A 24,047-nucleotide genomic window follows, 5' to 3' on the forward strand; every position below is an offset into this window, starting at 1 on the left:
CTAACTGTCAGGGTGGTCAAATATTGGAATAAATTGCCAAGGGAGGTGGTGAAATCTCCCTCTCTGGAGATATTTAAGAACAGGTTAGATAGACATCTGTCAGGGATGGTGTAGACAGAGCTTGATCCTGCCTTGAGGGCGGGGGGCTGGACTCGATGACCTCTCGAGGTCCCTTCCAGTCCTATGATTCTATGATTCTATGAAAGAAGCAAAGTGCACAGAAAAGTGCATTGGTCTGGACCACCTTGAGGCCTCCTATGTCTAGCTCGAGGACAGTTGTGCAGGACGTAAGACTAATACTGTACTTCTAACCTCTAATCTAAGATAAAGGACAGGATATCGTGTGTCTCACCAGTGATTCATAGCTCAGACTATTACCACATTCAGTTGTGTACATTTCCTAACTTTTTTGTGTACTCACCTCCCAACCCAGTCCACAGTTAGACCATCCGGATTAACTATGTATCTCAGATTCAAGTCAACTTCCTTCACAGGATTGTTTCCACTGCTGTCAAATGTGGGGAGATAAGCACGTTTGATAGATCCGAACTCAGAGCCATGTCCCAAAGTGCTGTAGTATACAATGCCTACAAACAAAATCAAAGATTATTTTCACTGCGCGGTCTTTTGACATATTTACTCATTTTGGGAAAATCCTAGCGCTGCAGCAATAACTATCAGATATGAAATACCAATTCAGCATATTGCCATTTGTGAGAATCCCATACCAGTCCCTCCCCCAGGAAAATGTCAAATAAAGGAAAATTTGCACAAATTCTAGAATCGTCAGTCTAAAATGCACAGCTGAGATCATTAAAGACCCCATACCACATTTTGTAAGAGTCGGTGCCTTGCCCCGATGTCTGTTTTATTGCACAGGGCTGGCACACTCTTGTGAGCCCATACAGGGGCCACATGGCAGGGGGTGAGTTCAGTGGGAAGGCGGCATATGTCAGAACATAAGGCTCCACCAACCTTTTCCCCTATGGGTGAATGGTAGAGGAAAGACACATGAATGCAAACTACTGCAGTCCTGAAGCCCTGCTGAAATTAGAAGAGACCACTAGCTGTGGCCAGCTCTGAAGTTGGGGGTGCCAGGATGAGGGGCTTCTTGCACCCTGCTATGCTTGCACTCATGGCAAGGACCAGCCACAATCTTCCCATAAAAGTCACAACATCCTTGGGTAAGAAAAGAAAGGGAAAGAAAGAGACAACAGACCAAAACACGCTGACTAGAGGTAGTAAAAGAACTGACAGAGCGGGAGAGGATAGGCATGAGCGAGACATAAAAGCTGCAGAACATGTCGATTCCACTAATCTTATTTGTTTGTAAATGAAAAGGGAAAATTAACCTCCAAAACTAACACTAGTTCTGAAAGAAATACTGCTGGGTTAAATATGAGAGCTTCAAATATACTCACTCAGGCCTATCCCCTCAGGATCCCAGTCATAGTCTATAGCTTGGATGTGCTCCTGGTTATCAATGTAGTCAGAGTACTGCTGTGATGAGATATTGTATCTCCGAATACGCACATTGTCTGGCAGGAGTAACAATGGGGGGTTACCTGGAAAGCAATGATAGGTTTCACTTCTCTGAATTCAATAGTATTCTCACATGGGAAGCAGGTGAAAATTAGTAATGATCAAGCCTAGATTAAACTTTACAGAGACTGTGTTTAGATGAGAACCTGGTAGAACAAATACTTACTTGGACATTGTCTGAACTAACCAACCTTTTGGGGTCTGGAAAACTGGTTTCAGATCCTACAATTACTTATTGCTGCACTCGGTGTTAACTACTATCACTAGTCCTGTAGAAGTCAATGACATTACCATAATAAACACTAAGCCTAGCAAAAGTGTTTGCAGGTTCAGGCCCTTGGACTGGAAAAACTGAAAACTGTTTTTTCATAAGTTTTCTTACATACCTTGACTTTTCAGCTTTTAATAATTCTTACAGCAAACAGGCTGGGTGTCTTGCGTCCTCTTTGTAAAGTTATGTTATTTAACTGAATATACTACAATGTTGTCATTTATCACTAAGGGTATGTCTACACTACAGAGTTTTTTTGGGAAAATGGCCGTTTAAAAAAAAAACTTCAATTACGTCCACACTGCAATCACATTCTTCTGAAAAAACAAAACAAAAAACAGAGGGGGTTTTCCAACATTGGTAATACTCATTCTACGAGGAAGAAGCCTTTTTCTGAAAATGCTCTTTCAGAAAAAGGCATATGTAGATGGGGAAGAGGGAGTTCTTTCAAAAGAAGAGGAAAAAGGAAAAAGCACAGGTGCCTTGGTGGCCACTCCATCCATAGTAATCACAGCTGAAATGCAAGATACACTGAATGGACACTATCTTTCAAAAAAGCAGATTGCTTTTTCGATGCACTTTTGCACTGTAAACGCTCTCTTTGGAATAAGTTTTTCTCGAAGATCTCTTCTGGAAAAACTTCTTGGCTGTGTCTACACTGGCATCCCTTCCGGAAAAGGGATGCTAATGTAGCACTTTGGAATAGGCAAATCCGCGGGGGATTTAAATATCCCCCGCGGTATTTGCATTAACATGGCTGCCGCTTTTTTCCGGCTTGGAGATAAGCCGGAGAAAAGCGCCAGTCTAGACAAGATTCTCCATAAAATAAAGCCTTTTCCGGAGGATCTCTTATTCCTACTTTCAAGTAGGAATAAGAGATCCTCCGGAAAAGGCTTTATTTTTAAAGGCTAAGGAGTAACGGTAGTTCGGAATAGGAAGCCTAGTCCGAACTACCTAGTCCGTGCCGCGTGTAGCCGCGCGGCACAGAGTCCGCACTAGCGGACATTTAAAAATGGTAGCGCCTGGCACGATGCAAATCAAGCCCGGGAAATTCAAATCCCAGGCTTCATTTGCAACTCCGGTTGCCTACATTACCACCCTAGTTCGAACTAGGGTGATAGTGTAGACATACCCTAGTGGTATGTCTACACTACAGCGCTAATTCGAACTAACTTAGTTCGAATTAGTTAATTCGAACTAAGCTAATTCGAACTAACGCATCCAGACTAAAAAACTAGTTCGAATTGGAGATTTGCTAATTCAAACTAGCGTGTCCACAGTGAGTGGACCCTGAACCGGGGTTAAGGATGGCCGGAAGCAGTGCCGGCAGGGCATCAGAGGAGGACTTAGAGCGTGGAGATGCTGTCTCAGGCTAGCCGAGGGCTGTGCTTAAAGGGACCCAACCCCCACCCCGGACAGACAGTTCTCAGGGGTGCCCCGCTTGCAAAGCAGTCCTGGCTTGGAGTGCCCGGAGTACCCACACTGAGCACATCACAGCACTCGGCCATCAGACCCGCTGCACTTGCCGCAGGCTGCCATCTGGGGAGAGGGGACAATTGGAGGGCTGCAGGAGAGCTTCCACCCCCAGAAGCCCACAGAGCCAGCCCAGTCCTCCCCATCGGGGGCTCGTACCCCATTCCTCCCTCACCTCCTTCCACTTACCCCTCCCTAGCCCCCCTTCCTGATGTACAAAATAAAGGACACTTGTGTTCAAAAATAGAATCTCTCTTTATTGAACAAAACTGGGGGAGACTGGGAAAAGGAGGTGGGAGAGGGGAAGAGAGAGGGTGGGAGAGGGGAGGGCAACTACAATGATCAGAGGTTTGGAACAGGTCCCATATGAAGAGAGGCTAAAGAGACTGGGACTTTTCAGCTTAGAAAAGAGGAGACTGAGGGTATGTCTACACTACCCCGCTAGTTCGAACTAGCGGGGTAATGTAGGCATACCGCACTTGCAAATGAAGCCCGGGATTTGAATTTCCCGGGCTTCATTTGCATAAGCCGGCCGGCGCCATTTTTAAATGCCGGCTTGTTCGAACCCCGTGCCGCGCGGCTACACGTGGCACGGGCTAGATGGTTCGAACTAGCAAGCCATTCCGCACTATCTGTACACCTCGTCCCACGAGGCATACAGATAGTGCGGAATGGCTTGCTAGTTCAAACCATCTAGCCCGTGCCACGTGTAGCCGCGCGGCACGGGGTTCGAACAAGCCGGCATTTAAAAATGGCGCCGGCCGGCTTAAGCTAATGAAGCCCGGGAAATTCAAATCCCGGGCTTCATTTGCAAGTGCGGTATGCCTACATTACCCCGCTAGTTCGAACTAGCGGGGTAGTGTAGACATACCTTGAGAGGGGATAGGATAGAGGTCTATAAAAGCATGAGTGGGGTGGAGAGGGTGCATGAAGAAAAGTTCTTCATTAGTTACCATAATAGAAGGACTAGAGGACACCAAAGGAAAGGAATGGGTAGCAGGCTTCAAACTAGTAACAGAACGTTGTTCTTCACAAAGCAAATAGTCAACTTGTGGAACTCCTTGCTGCAGGAGGCTGTGAAGGCTACAACTAGAACAGAGTTTAAAGAGAAGTGAGATCAAGTCATGGAGGTTGGGTCCATGGAGTGCTATTAGCCAGGGGGTAGGAGTGGTGTCCCTGCCCGAAGTTTATGGAAGGCTAGAGAGGGATGGCACGAGACAAATGGCTTGGTCACTGTCTTCGGTCCATCCCCTCCAGGGTCCCTAGGGTTGGCCACTGTCGGCAGACAGGCTACTGGGCTAGATGGACATTTGGTCTGACCCAGTACGGCCATTCTAAGCTCAGGGCTCAGGGTCGGGGGTCTCAGTGGACCCCCTTGATTTTCATGCATACCTGCTCCTGGGTGGCCAGGCTGGCAGCACTCCTGCCCTAGACGGCCACTTTCCTCTGCCTAGTGCGGAGGTCATGGACAAGGTCCACGATGTCCGCACTAGCCCAGGCGGGTGCCTCCCGGGAGCTGCCAGCCTGGTCCCGGGAAGAGGGGGAGGGCTGGGGGGTCATTGGGTGGCTGGCTCGAGCTGTGCCAGGTGCAGGGTCTGCTAGCTGGGTGCTGGCAGGCTTGCACCTGGCACGGGCACCGTAGCCAGCCTGTGCCCCTTTAAGGGGTCCGGGGCCGGGAGGGGGGCAATAGAGTTTCCCTGGTGTTGGCCAGAGTGGCCACTGGGGAAAGCTGGGGAGGGCTAGCCTCCCACTAGTTCGAATTAAGGGGCTACCCATGCCTTAATTCGAACTAGTAAGTTCGAACTAGGCTTAGTCCTCGTAAAAGGAGGTTCACCCAGGAGGAATTAAGTTCGAACTTGCGGAGCGCTAGTGTAGCGCCTATCAAAGTTACTTCGAACTAACATCCGTTAGTTCGAATTAACTTTGTAGTGTAGACATACCCTAACTGACACACAAAACAGCCACTGATATTAACCAAAGACAGAACTAATAATTGCAGTTATAAATGAGCTGTTATAAATCCTCCTGTTTGTGTTCATCGATCCATGAATAATAAATAGTGATCTGTCAGCAAACTGCCTTTGATTTGCACCAATTTAATACAACTGTCTTCTGATACATTACTTAGGTTACAAAATCTAAAGCCTCCAGGACTGGGAGCTAACAAGCAGCTGCCCTTTGCTGATAACCAGAGCATAGACAGTCTTTTGTTTTCATGAAACCTGGAGGGAGGGGAAGGCAGGCACCCAGCCTATTTTTTTAGATTATTTATCATGTCAGAGACCTGCAAGAAGTGGGTATTATTTTAATTCTTACAAATAGATGCAGAAAGGGAGTATTTACATTCCTGCACAAAGATGAACAAGGTACAAAGATGTAGGTAAACCAGAGATAATCTAATACTGCACAAAAAGATTTTTTCCAGGTACAATGGGGAAGCCTACATTCATTAAAGTTGTTACAGTGAGCTTGTTTATTACAAATGGCAATCAGTCAGGCTGTCAATTAAACATACCATTAGCAGCACACTGTTTTCCCTGTTGATCCCCCACAGACCTAAAGCCATCAGCACAGAAGCATTCATAACTTCCCTTGGAATTCTTACAGTCCTGGGGACAGGTTCCAAAGATCTCGCACTCATTGATATCTAAACAGAAATGGAGAGAGAAAATATCTCAGGTTGTTTCCCTAGGTGAACTAGTCACATATATAATTTTGGCATTCTTGTCTCCTTTCTTGATCAGATAAGGCAAACACCCTTTTTTCTTCCCAAGAGTTTCTCTTTTCCCAGCATATTTTAAGGATCATTTAGTAGATCATTGTCCCATTAAGTGCTGAGAACTTCAGTATCAGTATCTAATAGAACTCTCTTCCACAGCTACTGTTTAACATCAGATGAATCAAAAGTATTAACTACTGACAACTTAGAGCAGATTAACTCCTGTTTATCATGATTGGTTTTCACAGGAAAATGAACTGTGTACAAGTTGAACCTCTCTAGTCCAGCACCCTCGGGGCCTGACTGGTGCCAAACCAGAGAATTTGCTGAACCATAGGAGGGCAATATAATCTCCATAAAGGAGAGTAATGCCGTGGCCTCGGATCTGTGGTTAGCTGAAATCAGAAGCCTTAAAACCACTCTCAGATGCCTCCAAGGAGCTGAGATATGACTATAAACTGCAATACCACATACTGGTCTCTGGTTAATGCGGGATTTCTCCAAAATCCTCAATATACTTCATCTGCAATATACTCAAGGCTGAAATGAGGCATATGCACAATAAACCCATGCCTCCTGCCCAGATCCTTGAATCATAGGATCCCTTCAAAAAAGGGGGAAGTTACTAGCCCTCATAATTGCAAAGATAACTTGAATATCTGCTGGACTCTTTAGATGGGCTGAAACTATAGCTCTGAGAGAGATGGATGGCTCCAGTGATCACTGTGGAGTATAAATAATCAGGACTCACTGCCAACACCCTCCCAAAAAAAGTAGTTGTTTTTGGCAGGAGGAAAAGTATGGAATGGATTAAGCCCACCCAGTCAAACAGATACACTCAAATCCTGGTGTAAATACTGGGGGACTTCTGCTGCTCCTGTGCTTTGTGCTCTGGTGAGTGGAGAGAAAGGGACCCCTGCCTCTGTCGCTGCCTATCTTGGAAAAGACACCAGCACCCCACATCTCCGGATTTAGCGAACAATTTTCAAGACAGAGATGATAGACTAGAATCCAGTTCACTCTCTCTTAGATGTGCTGGATCCTACTGCAATATGGAATAAGAAGCAATACAAATTTATTTTCATCTTTGAAGTTAGCATATATTACGCTAACTGCACAGGGAACAGATCTATTGACAAAGAAGTGCCATTTTTACAGTCATTCTTCAGTGTAGAGCTGCACAGTATGCAAGTTAGTGAATTTCTCAGAGCAGAAGCTTTTATTCTGTTGTAAATATAGACAGTGGTAACTCAGATATGATCCAACCTTTACTGAAGTCAATGGAAAGACGCCCTTTTTTTCCGTGCAGCTGAATGAAGCCATAAAGCTCTAATTCAACAAACCAGAATGTGCTTATCATCAAACATCTGAGTACTCCCATTAAAGTCAAGAAAGCTACTCGCTTGCTTAAAATTAAGCATAGATTTAAGTTCTTTACTGTGTCTGGGACCTAGTTTCTGGATGAGAAAATATATTTCAGCATCAAAATCTGTGTCAGAAGAGGTCCAGTGAAATACAAAAATCCTCTTTACATGCCATAATGAAAAGTTATATTTAAATTACCATAACAAAACCAAATTAAACATCTTTCATGGAGAAGAATAATAGAATATTGAAAATACCATCACAAGAGTTCCGGTTCAGCTCACTGGCATTGTACCCTGGCCTACAGGAACAGATAAAGCCTCCTTCACTTAAGTTGGTACAGTTATGTTCACAGATATTTTCAGCACAAGTTCGTCCTGTTCCTGAGTCTGAAAAGAATATAAATAATTTTAATTGGAAAAGCATAAATTATATTGAGAGCTACAGTTTCCATTATTTTCTCTTATTTACAATTTTTTTTAGTTTCAATTATACTGATTTTTATTACTCCATGTGACAGTGACATTGATACTTACTGCAGCCTGTTTCATCAAAATGGTCTCCACAGTCATCATAATTGTCACATACGTAGTGTAGAGGAATGCAGTTCCCATTTCCACATTTGAATTCTTCAGCAGTACAAGGTCTGGGGGTAGGTTCTTTACCTACAATTGAAAAGATACAATCCATGATCATCTATAGTGTCCCAACATCCAAAAGTTAGGCATAATTCCTTTCACAGAAGAGAGAAGTTCAATAACTTGGTCACATCACTCTGGAAGTCTGCAGCATAGCTGAGAACAGAACCCATGTCTGCTGATTCCTAGTCCTGTACCTCAACCAAAACCCCAGACTTCCTCTTTCTAGAGATGCAAGAGCTATGTCATAAGTACTTTTTATACTCTATTTTCTACTCAACAGTCTATTTAACTTCTTGCTTTAGCAGGGCTATTCAATATCTTTTAATCGCTAAACTTTTAAATTTAACTCCAGTCTTAGATAGTTTAGTTTAATTGGGACCATTTTAGCATATACAACATGCTATTATGATTACATGACATTAAGTGATTTTAAAAGTCAATTAATGATAAATATGCTTAACCTGGAAGGGGGGAAATTCTGCTATGAAATGTGCACATGCAATTCCAATTGAGACAATGGGCACTGAGCATCTATCTGGGAGCAGAAATTTGCACTGTCTAATGAAGATACATAATAAAAATTGCACGCAGTGCTAGTTGCAGTATCAGGGCCTGAAGCAATGGTGAGTAATCTGCAGCCCACGGGGGTTCTATGCAGGGCCCATGAAAAATTTGGTTACCATTGCCCACATGCAGAGTTACCAGATTCTGCTGGTTTCCATCTCTGTAATTTTTTCCTACTCGTATTACTAAAGTGCCATGCATATAAAACAAGGGCACATGAAGTGAAATATGTGTTTATTGCACACAAAACTGACAGAAAGCCATGTGTACCCTCGGCATCCAATCAAAGCACTGCCACAATTCAATCAGTACACCCTGCAAATTCTGCGTATGCAAATGCAGTTAGCAAAACTACCCTATCCCAGGAGTCCATCTTGGTTATGAAAATCTTGTGGCCCTCTGAAGTGACTGAAGGCTGCTCATTGTGACCCACTCACTAGCCTAGCTTGCCCTTCAACTGACCTAAAAACATAATATTCCTGAGAGTATTATTCCAGGCCCAGTATTATTAAGACCTGCATGAATAATAACCATGTTCAAAACAACTTCAGGAACGTTTGCCATTCTCACTATTTTTGTGTTGCCAATCCTTTCTTTTTCATTATTTTATTGCGGCATACTGTGGGTATACAAATACTGGTTTTGTTACACATTAAATCTATCCTTATATTTATATTCCACAAATATTCTGTACTATGATAAGCACATGTCAAATTATTTCCTGCTGAACAATACTTTTAAAGTATTTCTTTTCATTTTGTCATTCAGTGTGGGTGTTTTTATTATTATTCTTAAACATTACAAATACTTTACACTGAGGGAAGTCCAAGTCTAGCACTACTAGAAAATGAATCTACTGATCAGTGAATAAATTTGGCTGCGTATGTGTACACATACAGTGCTCCTCTTTCTCATCGCTTCCATCTCCACAGTCATCCTCTTGGTTGCACAGCTCATGATTGTAGATACAGCGATTATTTTCACACCGGAAACGGAATGGTGGTTCACAGGGAATATCCACTGAAATTAAACAGATCAAATAAGCAATTATGATTCAAACATTTATTGAATATAACCCATCAAACCAACACATTGCTTTTGTTGGCTACCTAATGCCTCTATTTTAAAAAGCATTAGTCTTCCAGGACAAAAGTAAACATATTCTTTAGTCAGCATTAAATTGGGTTTTTTTTAGAGAGAAACTAAAATCTGTATTTATGACATAGAAATTATCAGCTTTCTTGAAAAAGGTAGCCTGTACCCCAGACAGCAAGCATTCACTACTATGTACCATGATAATCTGCATTCTGTATCTTTCTAGACAACAGCAAAAACCGTTTATATAACAGCTCATCCAATTTATAAATGCAGTTATCACCTATCACCTAACTGCGGCTGCCTAAGCTGTATATAATGTGTTTCTCATAGGTTTTAATCAAAATTTCTGAATTTGAGTCCCTAAAGTTAGGACCCATAATCCACATTTAAGGACACATCCTGACTCTAATGAGAGGTGAGGATGCTCAGCACCACTGAAAATCAAACCTTTATATCTCTAAATTTCAGTTAAGGGTCCTAATTTTAGACACCTATTTTGAAAATGTTGACTGTTATTCACATTTCTAATTGCCCCACATCATTTGACTTCTCCCCTCTTTTACAGCTGAACAGTTAGATGCCGGAAAAACAATGGATGAGTTACAAAATCACAAGAGAGTATGGAGTAAATTTAAAGATGCTTCATTTGAAACATTTTCTCTGTGGTTATTTTTACCAAAACCTATGAAAATCTCCAGTCAGGAGAACATATTTATGATTTAGCTCTTACTTCTGTGCCACTAATAATTGTAATTATTTCATTTTTCTCTCTTACAGCAAAGGTGAAGTTCTTCATCAGAGTTATCTCCACAGTCATTGTCACCATCACATTTCCAGTATGGCTGGATACAGATATGGTTTTTACACTCAAACAACAGAGGTGGACAGTATGTACCATTCGGATAGCGTGTTGCTAATGAAAAAAAATTGAATTTTTAGTACAAAAAAGAACCTCGGTCTGAAATAATATGCAAGTGTTTCATAGGTCATTCTTTTCTTCTGCATCCTCTTCTCTACAGGAGAAGAGAGCTAAAAGAATTTGAGGGATAGAAAACTTCAAGGACTAAGGCCCACTGGCTAGCTATACTGATTAGCCTTTTAGCTTTGTAAAATCTTAATCTAAATTAAAGTCACTGCCATAGGCCTTAGAACAGTAATGAGGTGGTGTGAGTTTTACTGGCATTGTATGCATTTATCACTGGCAATGCATACATATAATTTTACATGTTTCATACAAGCAATCTCAATAAATGGTCAGGGATATAACCAGATAATTAATTAATAATGTATCTGCGTTTATAAAGTGTCCCTCCAATTATATGAATCCTATACAAAAACTGAAAATAACACATCATCAGCTTCTACGGCCCTTCAGTAGCTTTCTAGTAAATCTTCTTTCCCTTTTCCTCTAAATAAAAAACATGGAAAATAGAGGGTGTGCAGCATGCCACACAGTTTGTCTAATTCAGCCTCTGTTGGACCGCATGTGCTAGGAAATAAGCTCCTGTGTATGGGGCCTATCACTGAAAATGTCCTGATTCTTCCCCTTCCCATTTAATTCAGGGTTTTCTAAAGTGCTTGGAAGGATGATCACAACTGTTACGACAGCAACATGAGAAGAAAAGGTACCATGGCTCAAACCATTTGGGTTCTGAAGATGAAAATGAGCACCGATGTATTACATTTCTCCTGAATTATTACTGAAGACATTTGAATTGTCAATGTTCGAGTGTTCAATACCACTCAGGATTTTATCCGCTGTATTAAGCAGACAATAAAGAGTAAGTTTTCTGTCACATGTAAGTGTGTCTAATGTGCTGTTCCCCCATAATTTCCCACCATATGCTTTAAACTCACGACAGGTCGCTTCATCAGAGAAATCAAGACAGTCTGCACTTCCATCACATCTGAAACGTTCTGCAACACAATGCCCACTGCTACATTGGAAATACCCAGGATGGCATGTCCTCATCTCTAAAAAAAGATTCCAAAATTATCAGTGAAATCTCTTCATGTGAAAAAAAATATCAAGAGGATATTTTTTATGTACACACAGTATAAAACTGGATGTTCACCATGCACACTGTCTAAATGTGCCATAGTAGTTGTGGTATTTCCTGTTCTAAATTCAGGTAAATAAGATCATGCATTAAAAGTTGCTTCACTAATACTGCTTGATGTAAAATATGGTTTTGCAGAATGACTTCACACCTGCACAAGACTTAGTCTGTAATATGATGAAATGACACACAAAAGTCAATACGCACCACAGTCACGTTCATCTGAATTGTCTTCACAATCATCATCATGGTCACAAATCCATCGAGAAGGAATGCAGTGTAAATTATCACAACGGTATTCACTTTCCGTACATTCACGAGGGCCTTCAATTAAAAAGACAAAGTGCAAACAACGTATGAAGTCACTCAACTGTAATTTACCAAGCCTTTCTCATTAACACAGGCAAAATGATAGCTGGATGAGATGTCAGATAATCACTAAATTGGTACGTTGATATTTCCGAATAGAGATTATGTGATATTAAGCACTTCATGCTTTTCTAGAGTACTGTGGGTTAACTCATCTCAAGATTTAGTTTTATTACAACATTACCCAAGAATGACTTTTATCTTGAGGAAATTACACCTCCTAATCAGAAAATAATAAATTCAGTTTAAGTTTGATCCTGCACTCTTTAATTTGGGAAATATTTTTTTACACATATGCACACAAACACAAATGTACACATACACATGCAGGACTGAGTCCTTAAAACCTTGTGGAAAGCAGGACTAATACTTTCATATACATTATAACATTCTTCTGGATAACTGTATTTACCAACATTTATTTCTGTACAATACAAGGTTATTCTTAACACAATATTCCCAATAGCTCAGCAGTAATATTGCAGACGACACAGTGGCACAACTGTACTCTTGCAATTAAGACCATGCCCCATTTTCAAAAGAAATGGGAGCCTCTATGTGAAAAGCTAGAAATAATAAAATGTCATGAATGACATGCCAACTCACTGCAGTTGTTCTCATCAGACCCATCTCCACAGTCATTATCTCCATCGCATTTCCAGCGCAGCGGGATGCACCGATGATTATTACAGCGGAAATCTCCCAAAGGATTGCAAGTCATCTCCTCTGCAAAGCATACAATTTGTCACCAAGACAATAAACCAGCATACATTAGCATACTCTCTGTCCTGTCCAAATCATATTAAAGAGATGTTAAGAGTAAGATAGGATGCTTTGGATAGGCTAAAGTACCCAGAGGGTTGTCGTAGCTGGAATTATACAAACCATGAACTTAAATCAAGTAATTTAGGGGAAGAGCAGTTAGAAAACATCCCATCAAGTGTGTTATAGGATTGGGAAGAAAATGCTCAGAAAAAGACTGTGTGCTTTAATAGTAATTTTCTGGACATATCTATTTTCTTGAAAGGGAGGATGCCACAAGTATTGCAGAGTCAGAGACTCCTAAAACGGCCACCCCATAACAACTCTACTGTCCCTCAGAAAAGGAAAGTAAAAAACAACCAGCACCAATAGAAACAAATATTAGTTGGAGAAGAAATGATTTGATGTAAGAAAAATGGGCAGGCTCTGGTATGTGAACATGTATCTGATGATTCGCAAAGTGGCACACAATTTTAATGACAAACAGCTAGAGCTGAAAACCATATGGTACACTGTAGGGCAATCTGCCATATACTGTTTTTCCAGGGTTATTCTCATCTAGGGCTACATCTAGACTGCAAGTCTCTTTCGAAAGAGGCTTTTTTGAAAGATACTTTCAAAAAAGCCTCTTTCAAAAAAGAGCGTCTAGACTACAACCAGTACTTTCAAAAAAGCAAGCCGCTTTTTCGAAAGAGAGCACCCAGGCAGTCTGAATGCTCTCTTTTGAAAAAGCACTGTTTGCATTACATAGCGCCTTTCTTCAAAAGAGCACTTTTGAAAAAAGGCGTTATTCCTTGTAAAATGAGGTTTTCCACGGTCGAAAAAACTGCTGCTTTCTTTTGATTTACTTTCAAAAGAACGCGGCAGAAGTCTAGATGAAAGTAAAGATTTTTTTTAAAAAGGCCACTTTTTTTTCGAAAAAAGCCTGCTGTCTAGACACACCCTAGTTATTGTGAACTCCTGGCCTGCAGACTCTTTTTGTAGGATTTTAAAAGGCCTCAAAACAACACTTACAGCATCATAATCCCTCAACACAGGTGATTTTGATACAGTGGATCCCCAGTTGAATGTCAGAAGGAGTTTTGCAAAAGGAAAACTGAATGAAAGCTTTCATATGAAGAAGAGCTCCGTGTAAGATCCAAAGATTATCTCACTCACCAAACACAAGTTGGTCTAATAAAAAAATATTACCTCACTCATTTTGTCTCAAAAACATCCTGATTCCAGCATAGCTACAACAACACAGTTTTCATGTGTGTTCCTACATGTAAAATTTGGGTGCAGGAAAAATTTGGGTCCTTTATTTTATTCAGTGATAAGCACAGAATCAACATCATATATATAGTAGCCCAATGTCTGTGACTCTGTAACACTGAAATGCTGGCTGTTCCCTCTGGGTGGCACTGTTACCTCCATGCTGCAGGAGGTACCTCCATGCTCCAGGCTGTTACCCAAACGGCCGCTTCCACCGCTTGTTCTCCTGTGGCGGCCCGGCTGAGTGGCGCAGAAGTCAGCCAATTGCCACGGCAGGAGGGGAAGGGGTGATGGGGTCTGGCTGTGCCAGGGGGTGGGGTCTGGCTGTGCATGTCACTGCCCTGCCCCCCTTCACAGCGCCCTTCGCCTCCCACTGTGGCGCTCTGCTGACTTCTGCGCCGCTCAGCCGGGCCACCGCAGGGGAGCCCAAACAGCCGCTTGCTCTGCTTGCTCCCCTACAGTGGCCCAGCTGTGCGGCGCAGAAGTCAGCCAAGTGCCATGGTGGGAGGCGAAGAGGAGTGGGGCGGTGATGTACACGGCCAGGGGGTGGGGCCTGGACAAGATGCATCCCCGACGGAGACAGAGGAGAGCGGAGAGAGAGTAAGAAGCAGGAGGAGGAGAAGAGAAAGAGAGAGACGGAGAGAGAGGCAGAAGGCGGAGAAGAGCTGAGAGAGAGGGGGGGAGGCAGTAGGAAGAGGAGAGAGATAGAAAGAGACATGGAGCGAGAGACCGGAGGCTCAGGAGAGAAGACCAATGTGGAGGAGAGACCTGAAAATCCCATCTTATGATGGGCTAATTAACTAGTTAAATAATAATAGCACAATAATAATCTTAATCTAGCTTTCCAGGGTGATAGCATTTGAGCTACACAATGATCTACAGTGAACTGATGTACACAGAATTTTCCTCTATGCAAATGTCTATCACTGAAATGGACTGAAAGACAATGAAAGAAGTACAAGCATATGAATGATCATTGAAAATAATTCCATGAGGGTTTATAGCTTGGAGGATCATTTTCATCATAATGGCATTTAGGGGAAAAAAGCTTTTTCCCTGAACCTACCACAGCCTTGTTCATCACTGTTGTCTCTGCAGTCATCATACCCATTGCATACTGCCCACAGTGGAATACAGCGGTAATTGGTTCTACAGCTGAACTCTGTGTGGTTATCGCACCGATAGGCAGGACCCACTAAAATACAAGAGAGAGTTGTTAAAGGACATTTTGTATTTCTTATCCTGGAATCTGCTTTTCCTGCTGTGTGCATATGACTTTAACATCTATTGGGTTTTTTTGGTGCATTTGGTGTATTGCTTCCAAAGAAAGGATTAAACAATTGAAAAAAATCAATTGGTCATCTACTTGCCGGTAAACAATGGAGTCTTATTACAGCTTTGCCAGCATTTTGTCTATTCTAGTTTTAAGCTAAGTGATTGGGTAATGACCACTTTGCTATGTCACTGTCAGGAAGTTTTTCTTGATAATCAGACTAACTTTCCCTTTTCTGAATTTCAGCTCATTTCAGGGTTATACTAGCTCCTTGGCATCCTAAATAATCATCAAGGAAGGAGAGGAATTATTCTTCAAATATTCAAATATTTAACTTTTTTTCACATCCTCTTCCTGTGCTAAGCTGAGCCATTAGGAGTGTGAAGAACGGTAAGAAGGTGTGCCAACCCGGGAAACACAGCAGAACATTACTTGCCTTTCTGCTAGTGGGGCCCTTTATTGTGGCAAGGAAAGGGTCTGTGGGGAGGCAATGGGGAAAGGCTCTGAGGGCGCATCTACACAGCGATAGCCCCAAAATAGCTATTCCGTGTCTTTTAAACAAGCCTGTTATCTAGAAATAGCTTTTGAAATAACAGGCTCACTCATTCCACGAGGATTAAGGGACATTTTGGAATAGCTCTCTATTTTGAAATACACTCCAAATAAGCTATGCAAATAAGCGTAGCTCAAAATGCGTAGCTTATTTCGAGCCACAGGTGCAGTGTAGAGGCACCCTGACAGAGCTTTTCAATGTGGTGGACTCCAGAGCAGGATACTACACTACTAAAAATAGAAGTGTAGATAGAGACACTCTTTGGGTGTTGGATATACACCTTCTCGTTCTGTTATGTCTGTATTCTGCCTAAGCTATATCTCACCATCTACATAGATATTTATATCCATGCTAGCTGGGTGCTCAGTATCTGTACTCTAGCTGCCATAAGCATTGATGTCATTAAGTATACAGCTCAAAACTGCACTGGCCTTTTCAGCTGTCACATTGCATGCAAACTCCTCGTCAATTTGCTCGTTACCATCACTGGGAGGTCACATTACTGCTTTCCAGCTTTCAGACTGCTGCTCTATCAGATTATTTTATTCCAGTTGTACTAAACTGCACTTCTCCAAGGTAAATTTCAGTTTGTTGTTGTCAATCTCTGTTTCTACTCTTTCTAGGTGTTTTTTTTACTATTTCTCTGTCATTCCAGATGCCCATAACTCCTCCCTATTTAGTAGCATAGAGAAGTTGCAGTAACTGTCATTCTTCGAGGTGGTGTCCCCGCTGGTGCTCCACTATGGGGTGCTGGGCTTGTCCCAGCGCCGCAGATGGAAGCTTGTGATAAGCAGTGTTCGGCCGGACCATGCATGTGCCGTGGGCTCGCGGCTTTCGTGCTCTTTTCTGTCTCACGCGGTCTGGCCCCGCCGCCAGTTTCTCGAGACCATCTCGGAGTCTGGGAGGGTATGTCTACACTAGCTCGTTAGTTTGAGCTAGGTAGGCAAATGAGGGCAACCAGAGTTGCAAATGAAGCCCGGGATTTAAATATCCCGGGCTTCATTTGCATGTTCCCAGGAGCCGCCATTTTTAAATCCCCCTTAGTCCGAACTTCGAACTACCAGTACTCCTCGTTCCACCTCCTCATTACTCCTCATTCCTAATTCAAACTACCTACTTCGTGCTGCGTGTAGCTGCGGGCACGGAGTTCGGACTAAGGAGGATTTAAAAATGGCGGCGCCTGGGAACATGCAAATGAAGCCCGGGCTTTATTTGCAACTCCGGTTGCCCTCATTTGCCTACCTAGCTCGAACTAACGAGCTAGTGTAGACATACCCTAAGAGACAAGAGCAGAGAGAGAGAGAGGACTCCGAAGCGGGGAGGAGGGCGGGTAGTGGGGACACCACCTCGAAGAACGACAGTTACTACACCAAAGGTGAGTAACTTCGCTTTCTTCTTCGGGGATGTCCCTGTGGGTGCTGCACTATGGGTGACTGTGTAGCAGTAGTCGCCAGAATGGAAGGAGGGCAAGGAGTCCCTATTTATCTGCTATGGAGAGCACCGCAGACGCCACTGCCCCATCTGAACGAGTGAGTAGAGAAACAGAATAGTGTTTGGCGATGGTCTCATGTGAGGACCAGGTCGCCAGCCTGCAGATGTCCTTCAGAGATACCCCTCTATGAAACGCTGTAGATGTGGCTATGGCTCTACTGGAGTGGGCGTGTGGTTGGGATGGATGGGGTAAGCCTTTCGCTGCGTATGATTGCGTTATACATGAGGTTACGAGACTGGAAATCCTCTGGGAAGATAGCCGTTGACCCTTTGACCTCCGTGCCAAGGAGACGAATAAGTGGTCCGTATGCCTGAAAGGTTTAGTGCGATCTATGTAGAATGCTAAGGCCCTGCGGGTGTCCAAGGAATGCAAGGCTACTTCTTGTGGCGAGGCATGGGGCTTTGGGAAAAAGGTTGGCAGGATCACTGGTTCATTGACATGGAAATGGGAGACAATTTTGGGTATGAATCTTGGGTGTAGTCTCAAGACTACTCCATCTTTACGGAAAATTGTATATGGTGGCGTGGCCATCATGGCGGAAAGCTCGCTCACTCTGCGTGCCGATGTTATGGCAAGCAGGAAAACAGTTTTCAAGGTGAGGAAATGCAAGGATACATTCGCCAGAGGCTCGAACGGCGGCCTCATCAGGGCGTCGAGGACTACATCCAGGCTCCACACCAGTGGGACTGGGTCGTGGGTGGGGCCATGTTGGTAAGTCCCTTGAGAAATCTTTTAGTAGTAGGATGGGCGAAGACAGAAACGCCATCTATCGGTGATGTGAATGCTGATATTGCTGCGAGGTGCACCCTGATGGAGGCTAATGCGAGGCCTTTGTCCTTCAGGTGCAACGCATAGACCAGTACGGAGAGGATTGACGGACGTGTCGGATCATGGTGGTTCGAAGTACACCAGGAGAATCTGCGCCACTTGTGAAGGTAAGTTTTTCTCGTGGTTTGTCGTCTACTATGTACTAGGACATGTTGGACTGGATCGGAGCAGAGGGATTCGAATGAAGTCAGGCAGTTAGGAACCATGCTGTTAGGTTCAGCATTTGTATCTGGGGGTGTTTCAGGCGTCCTCAGTCTTGTGTGAGGAGATTGTGAAGAGGCAGAAGGCGGATCGGTGTCCGCGCGGAGAGACAGTGGAGGAAGGGAAACCAGTACTGGCGAGACCTGTCTGGGGCTATGAGGATTAGCGTTGTCCTGTCTGCCTTCAGCTTCTGGAGGACTTTGGGGATCAGAGGTATGGGGGGAATGCATAGAGAAGGGGTCCGCATCATGTCATAAGAAAGGCGTCCCCCAGGGATGCGTGGCCTAGGCCTGCCCTTGTGCAGTACTTGCGGCATTTTGTATTGGCGGCAGTTAAAAAGAGGCCCCCTCGGGGAGTACCCAACGTTGGAAGATCTCGCATAGGACGCCATCGTGCATTTCCCATTCGTGCTTCACATGGAAGTGTCTGCTTAGGAAATCTGCCATCACGTTTGTGGTGCCAGGTAAGTAGGATGCCGTAGTTGTTATTCCGTGGCGAATGCACCAGTTCCAAAAGCGGATGGCTTCCGTGCATAGGGATCGGGAGTGAGTGCCGCCTTGGCAATTCACGTAATACATGGCTGTGATGTTGTCCGTGAGTATCCTCACCATGGTGTTTCAAATGTAGATGAGGAAGGATTTGCATGCGTTGAAAATGGCGCATAGCTCTAGAAGGTTTATGTGTAGCCGTGCTTCTTGCGGGGACCATTGGCCTTGGACTGAGAGGGAGCCCATGTGAGCCCCCTAGCCTAGTAGGGAGGCATCTGTTGTAAGTTGGTGGAGTGGCTCCTGCCGATGGAAAGGTATACCTGACAGCAGGTTTCTGTGGCTGGTCCACCATAGCAGTGATTGTAGAACGCCAGGTGGCGGCGTTACCGACCTGTGGAGATCGTATCTGGTGTGGTTGTTTATGAGAGTCAGCCAGTACTGAAGGGCACGTAGATGTAGTCTGGAGTATTTCACCACTTATGTTGTGGCAGCCATATGGCCCATCAGTCTGAGGCATGTGATAAGTGGAACGGTGATGGTGTGAATGAGGTCTTGGATGGCTTGAAACCTCTGTAAGGGTAGGAACGCTCTGCTGGCAAGTGAGTCCAGGCAGGCTCCAATGAACTCGATGTTCAGAGTGGGGCGCAAAACGGACTTTTGCTCGTTGAGGAGGAGTCCAAGTGATTGAAAGACTTGCCTCATGAGGTGAACCATCTGGGAAACCTTGTGTGCAGAAGGACCCTTGAGTAGGCAATCATCCAGGTAAGGGAAGATGAGTACCTCTTGGCACCGGAGGAAGGTCGTGACCATGGATAGAACCCTTGAAAACACCCTGGGGGCTGTCGATAGTCCGAAGGGGAGGACCTTGTATTGAAAGTAGTCCTTTGCCACGACGAAGCATAAGAACCTCCTATGAGCTGGATGGATAGGGACGTGGAAATAGGCATCCTGGAGGTCGAGCAGTCCTGTGGATCTAATGCAGGGATTATGGCAGCTAAAGTCGTCATTTTGAATCGTTGTTTCTTGAGATATTTGTTCAAATGCCAGAGATCTAGGATGGGGCACCAACCTCCGGACCTCTTCTGGGTGAGGAAATAATGTGAATAAAAGCCCCTGTTCCTGAAATCCTTTGGGACTGGCTATCTGGCACCCACAGAAAGAAGGCGATCGACTTCTAGTCGGAGGAGGGTCTCACGAGAGGGGTCCCTGAAGAGGGACGGAGTGGGAGGGGTAGTTGGTGGAATGGCTATGAAATGGATAGGGTAGCCAGATTGTTCAATCTCGAGGACCCATCTGTCTGTAGTGATTTTTGCCCATTGATTTAGAAAGGGCCTCAACTGGTGGTGAAAAAGCTGAGTTGTACGATTCGTGGTGCTGCCTGTGACTGTCTGCTCGCCCCCGACCAACGCATTAAACTTGTTGCTTGTTGTTGGGAGGCATGTTCATCCTGCTGTTTGGGTTACGGTGTCGCTGAGGACTCTGACGAGAGCGTTGGTTGTCAAAGGGCCTCTGTTGCTAGTGTTGCTGCTGCCACTGATGTCTGATATAGGAGTAGTCATATCTGCGCTGGTATGGTGAGTACCGGTGTCTCTTGAAGGGGGGAGTGTACATCCCCAGAGTTCGCAAGGTTGTTCGGGAGTCTTTAGAAGAGTGTAAGATTGAGTCTGTGGTCTCTGCAAAGAGCTTATCCTTGTCAAAAGGTAAGTCCTCAACTTTGGCCTGTAGTTCCTTTGGAACTCCCGCCGCTTGAAGGAAAGAAGCTCTGCGCATAACGATGGCAGTAGCAGTAGAACGAGCAGCAGTGTCAGCGACGTCCATGGCTATTTGGAGGGACGTTCTCGCTGATGTGTAGCCCTCTAGGATTACTGACCTCAGGATCGATTTCTTAGAATCAGGGAGATGATCCATAAGGGTGGTAAGGTGTGAAAAGGTGTCAAAGGTGTGACTGGAGAGATGCGCCGAGTAATTGGTGATTCTGAAGAGTAGCATTGCTGAAGTGTAGACCTTCCTGCACAGGAGGTCAAGTCTCTTTATGTCCTTATTGGAGCCCTGTTGTTTGAGGTGTGGGGCTCTAGACCTCTGTTGAGCTGTGTCGACTACTAAGGAGTTAGCCTGGGGATAGGCAAAGAGGAATTCCATGCCCTTCGGTGGTACAAAATATTTCCTGTCGGTCTGTTTGTTGGTCGGAAGAGCAAACGCTGGAGCATGCCACACTTCATCAGCCAGTTCCAGGATGCCTTCATCAAGAGGAATGGCCAGGCGTGACTTATGCTGCAGTTGGAGATTCCTGAAAAGCTTGTGTTGCTTGTCTTTGAGTTCCTGCAGCGGGATCTCTTGTGTGATAGCTACTCACTTAAACAACTCTTGGAACTGACGGAGGTCATCTGGTGGAGAGCTGTCGCCCAGCGTGACTGACTCATTTGGCGGGGACGAGTCTGGGATGGAAGTCCCAGAAGGTTGGTCCGCGAAGGGGGTATGTTCCGGCTCTGATGGATGGTGAGATGGTGATGGTGAATGGTGCGGAGGAGTAAGAGGAGCCGGAGTTGGAGAGCGCCTGCGTGAAGCGTAGTTAAAGCCGGATCATGATCGGCAAGAATACCCACTGCGCGAGTCTCAGGAGTAGTGGTCGCTGCGGTGGTGTGTGCCACATCACGGTGAATGGTTGTCATGGTAGTTAGAGCAGCTGTAATATTGATAATGGTACGGGGAGCAGGGCGAACAGGAGCGGATGACTGATGCCCTGGAGGAACCAGGAGAAGCAGAGAGCTGCCTGTAGTAGTGCCTGCGATGAGAAGATGCAGCAGCTAGAAACGGAGAAGGCGGTCTGGAGGAGGCATGGGGAGACCCATGCCAGTGAGTGGACCGGCGTGGAGATCGCAGCGCCGGCAGAGAGGACGGTGCCAGGAAGAGGAGGCGGGAGCGAGAGCAGCTGCGGCACGGAGATAGGAGAGGAGCAGGGCTCTGCGGTGGTTGTCTGGCGGCATGCGCTGAAGCGCTAGCCACTGGATTGCTCTGCTCCAGCGGTTCAAGGGCAGGAGCAATCGGCGCTGCGCCGGTAGCGGAGTGGGTCAGCACCGTGTAGTCTGGCACCGCGCGGTGACTCAGAGGCGGTGCCAGCGCCAGTGCCGTGATGGTCGGATCCGAGGCTGCTCTCTGAGCCGGCTCAGCGCTCTGCGCCGGAGTGAAGGGAAGCGGCTGAGCTGGTGCTGTCTGGGGAACTGGCATTTGGGAAGCCTCCTGTGGCCGCTTAGGCTTCAGAGCCGCTGAGGCAGGGGGACGTGGCTTTACATTGCCAGACGTCACAAGTGTGTCTGCCCGGTTTCCCCTGCCATTAAAGGCAGCTGGCAGGGATCTCGCTGGGGACAGCCTTGCCTTCTTTTGGAGTCCCATAGTGGGGGAGGAAGCCCAGCGTTTGTGTAGCTGCTGATCAGAGTCAGCTTGCTGTGGTTGCAGAGCTTTGTCAAAGAGGAGCATGCGGAGGCACCTATCTTTTCTAGCCCTGGAGGTGAGTTTTGTACAATGGGTACATTTCTGGGAGACGTGAGATTCCCCCAGGCAACGGATGCATTCCGAATGGCCGTCGGAGGCTGGCATTGCCTCACGGCAGGAGCCGCATTTTTTAAAGCCGGTCGCAGACATTTTGCTGGAAGCCTGAGGCAGGGTTGTTGTTTTTAAATCACAGAAAGACAGCTAGTTGTTTAAATGCTGGAAACTTAGTGGTAATATCTCTGTTGTTGTCCTTGTCTCTTTTCTGTTTTTTTTTTTTTTAAAGGTGAACGCAACTATTTACAATGAAGTTGACAGAAGAACAGCTGAGAGGTGGGAGGTAAGAGCGGTATGCGGTTTCTGTTCTTACTCCCAGTAGTTCTGTCTTTCTCTTTTTTTTTTTTTTTTAAATAAGGAGAAAAAACGAGGGAAAGGAGGAAATAGGAATGTATGTACAAGGGGGAACTAGAAGGAGTCTAGTTCAGTGAGTGAGGTAAGGAGCGCAGTTCCAAGCGTCTGCCGCCTGAGGCGGTGAAGAGAAACTGGCGGAGGGCCAGACTGTGCGAGACAGGAAAGAGCGCAAAAGCCACGAGCCCGCGGCACATGCGCGGTCCGGCCGAACACTGCTCATCACAAGCTTCCGTCTGCGGCGCCGGGGCAAGCTCAGCACCCGCGGGAACATCCCCAAAGAAGAATTGTAGATTTCATTAATATATTGTCTATTTACTTCCCCAATCATTAATGAATATTAATGCAAACCAGGCCTAGCACAGATCTTTGTAGCACCTCACGCAACAGCTCCCCTGCAACTTGATACTTCGTGGTTTATCATAACCCTTTATTTGCAAACTTTCAAGCAGGTTTTTTTACCCACATGACTATTCGTGTGCAAGTCATAATTTGTCATATTATGTCTATCACTTTCCCTTCTTCTGCTACTTTTACCACTTGAAAAAGGGATAATTGAAATCTCCTGGCTAGATCTCCTCTTTTGAAGCCCATGCTGCTTAGGTTCTGAGTGCTTTGCAGACCCATGCTTGATTCAAAAACCTTGTAAATGTTTAGTGCCTTTGTGCCCCTGTATTATTTGTTGCTTGGGACTACATGAGATGCCTATCAAGTCACAAAGTGCTGTGCTGCAGTGCTAGTTACCTACCACAGTTTAGCAGTCAGTTTCTAGGAGTCATACCTCCTCAAAAAGCAAACCTCTTAACAATTAAGCACTGCTGCTCACTGTGCCTATCATGCTGTAATGCAGACTGCTGCCATTGGTGTAGTGCTTACTGCATTCGTGGAATGGCTCATCAGAATGATCACCACAGTCATCGTCCACATCACATTTCCAGGACTGAGGGATGCAGCGGCCATTGTCACATTTAAACTGGCCTGGAGAGCAGGTCCTACTGGCACAATGAGAACTATCTTCATCTGAGTTATCCCCACAGTCATCTTCTTTATCGCACTGCCAGGCTTCTGGGATACACCGTTTGTTGGCACACTGCCACTGATGTGTCTCACACTGGTGATTAGCTGGAAGAATACAGGTTTTTATTAGTCTGGTGAAGCTTACAGGAAAGATCTAGCCCATCAACATTATGGGAATTGATT

General features: G+C 44.9%; 1 protein-coding gene across 3 annotated transcripts in view; it reads right to left on the reverse strand.

Annotated features, from left to right (window-relative positions):
- LRP2 (LDL receptor related protein 2) overlaps positions 1 to 24,047 on the reverse strand; it is a 220,019-nt gene that overhangs the window by 40,313 nt on the left and 155,659 nt on the right. For all 3 annotated transcript variants that reach the window (XM_075933562.2, XM_075933563.2, XM_075933560.2), the window contains exons 56-67: positions 23,724 to 23,969; positions 15,185 to 15,313; positions 12,709 to 12,828; positions 11,941 to 12,057; positions 11,531 to 11,647; positions 10,449 to 10,586; positions 9,473 to 9,595; positions 7,907 to 8,035; positions 7,628 to 7,759; positions 5,802 to 5,933; positions 1,422 to 1,565; positions 422 to 587 (exon numbers count right to left, since the gene is read on the reverse strand). In XM_075933562.2, the coding sequence (XP_075789677.2) occupies positions 422 to 587; positions 1,422 to 1,565; positions 5,802 to 5,933; positions 7,628 to 7,759; positions 7,907 to 8,035; positions 9,473 to 9,595; positions 10,449 to 10,586; positions 11,531 to 11,647; positions 11,941 to 12,057; positions 12,709 to 12,828; positions 15,185 to 15,313; positions 23,724 to 23,969 (1,693 nt within the window). The remainder of the gene's footprint in view (positions 1 to 421; positions 588 to 1,421; positions 1,566 to 5,801; positions 5,934 to 7,627; positions 7,760 to 7,906; positions 8,036 to 9,472; positions 9,596 to 10,448; positions 10,587 to 11,530; positions 11,648 to 11,940; positions 12,058 to 12,708; positions 12,829 to 15,184; positions 15,314 to 23,723; positions 23,970 to 24,047) is intronic.

The sequence above is a fragment of the Pelodiscus sinensis genome, chromosome 7 (genome assembly GCF_052426305.1).
Source record: "Pelodiscus sinensis isolate ZL-2025 chromosome 7, ASM5242630v1, whole genome shotgun sequence".
Lineage (NCBI taxonomy): Eukaryota > Metazoa > Chordata > Testudines > Trionychidae > Pelodiscus > Pelodiscus sinensis.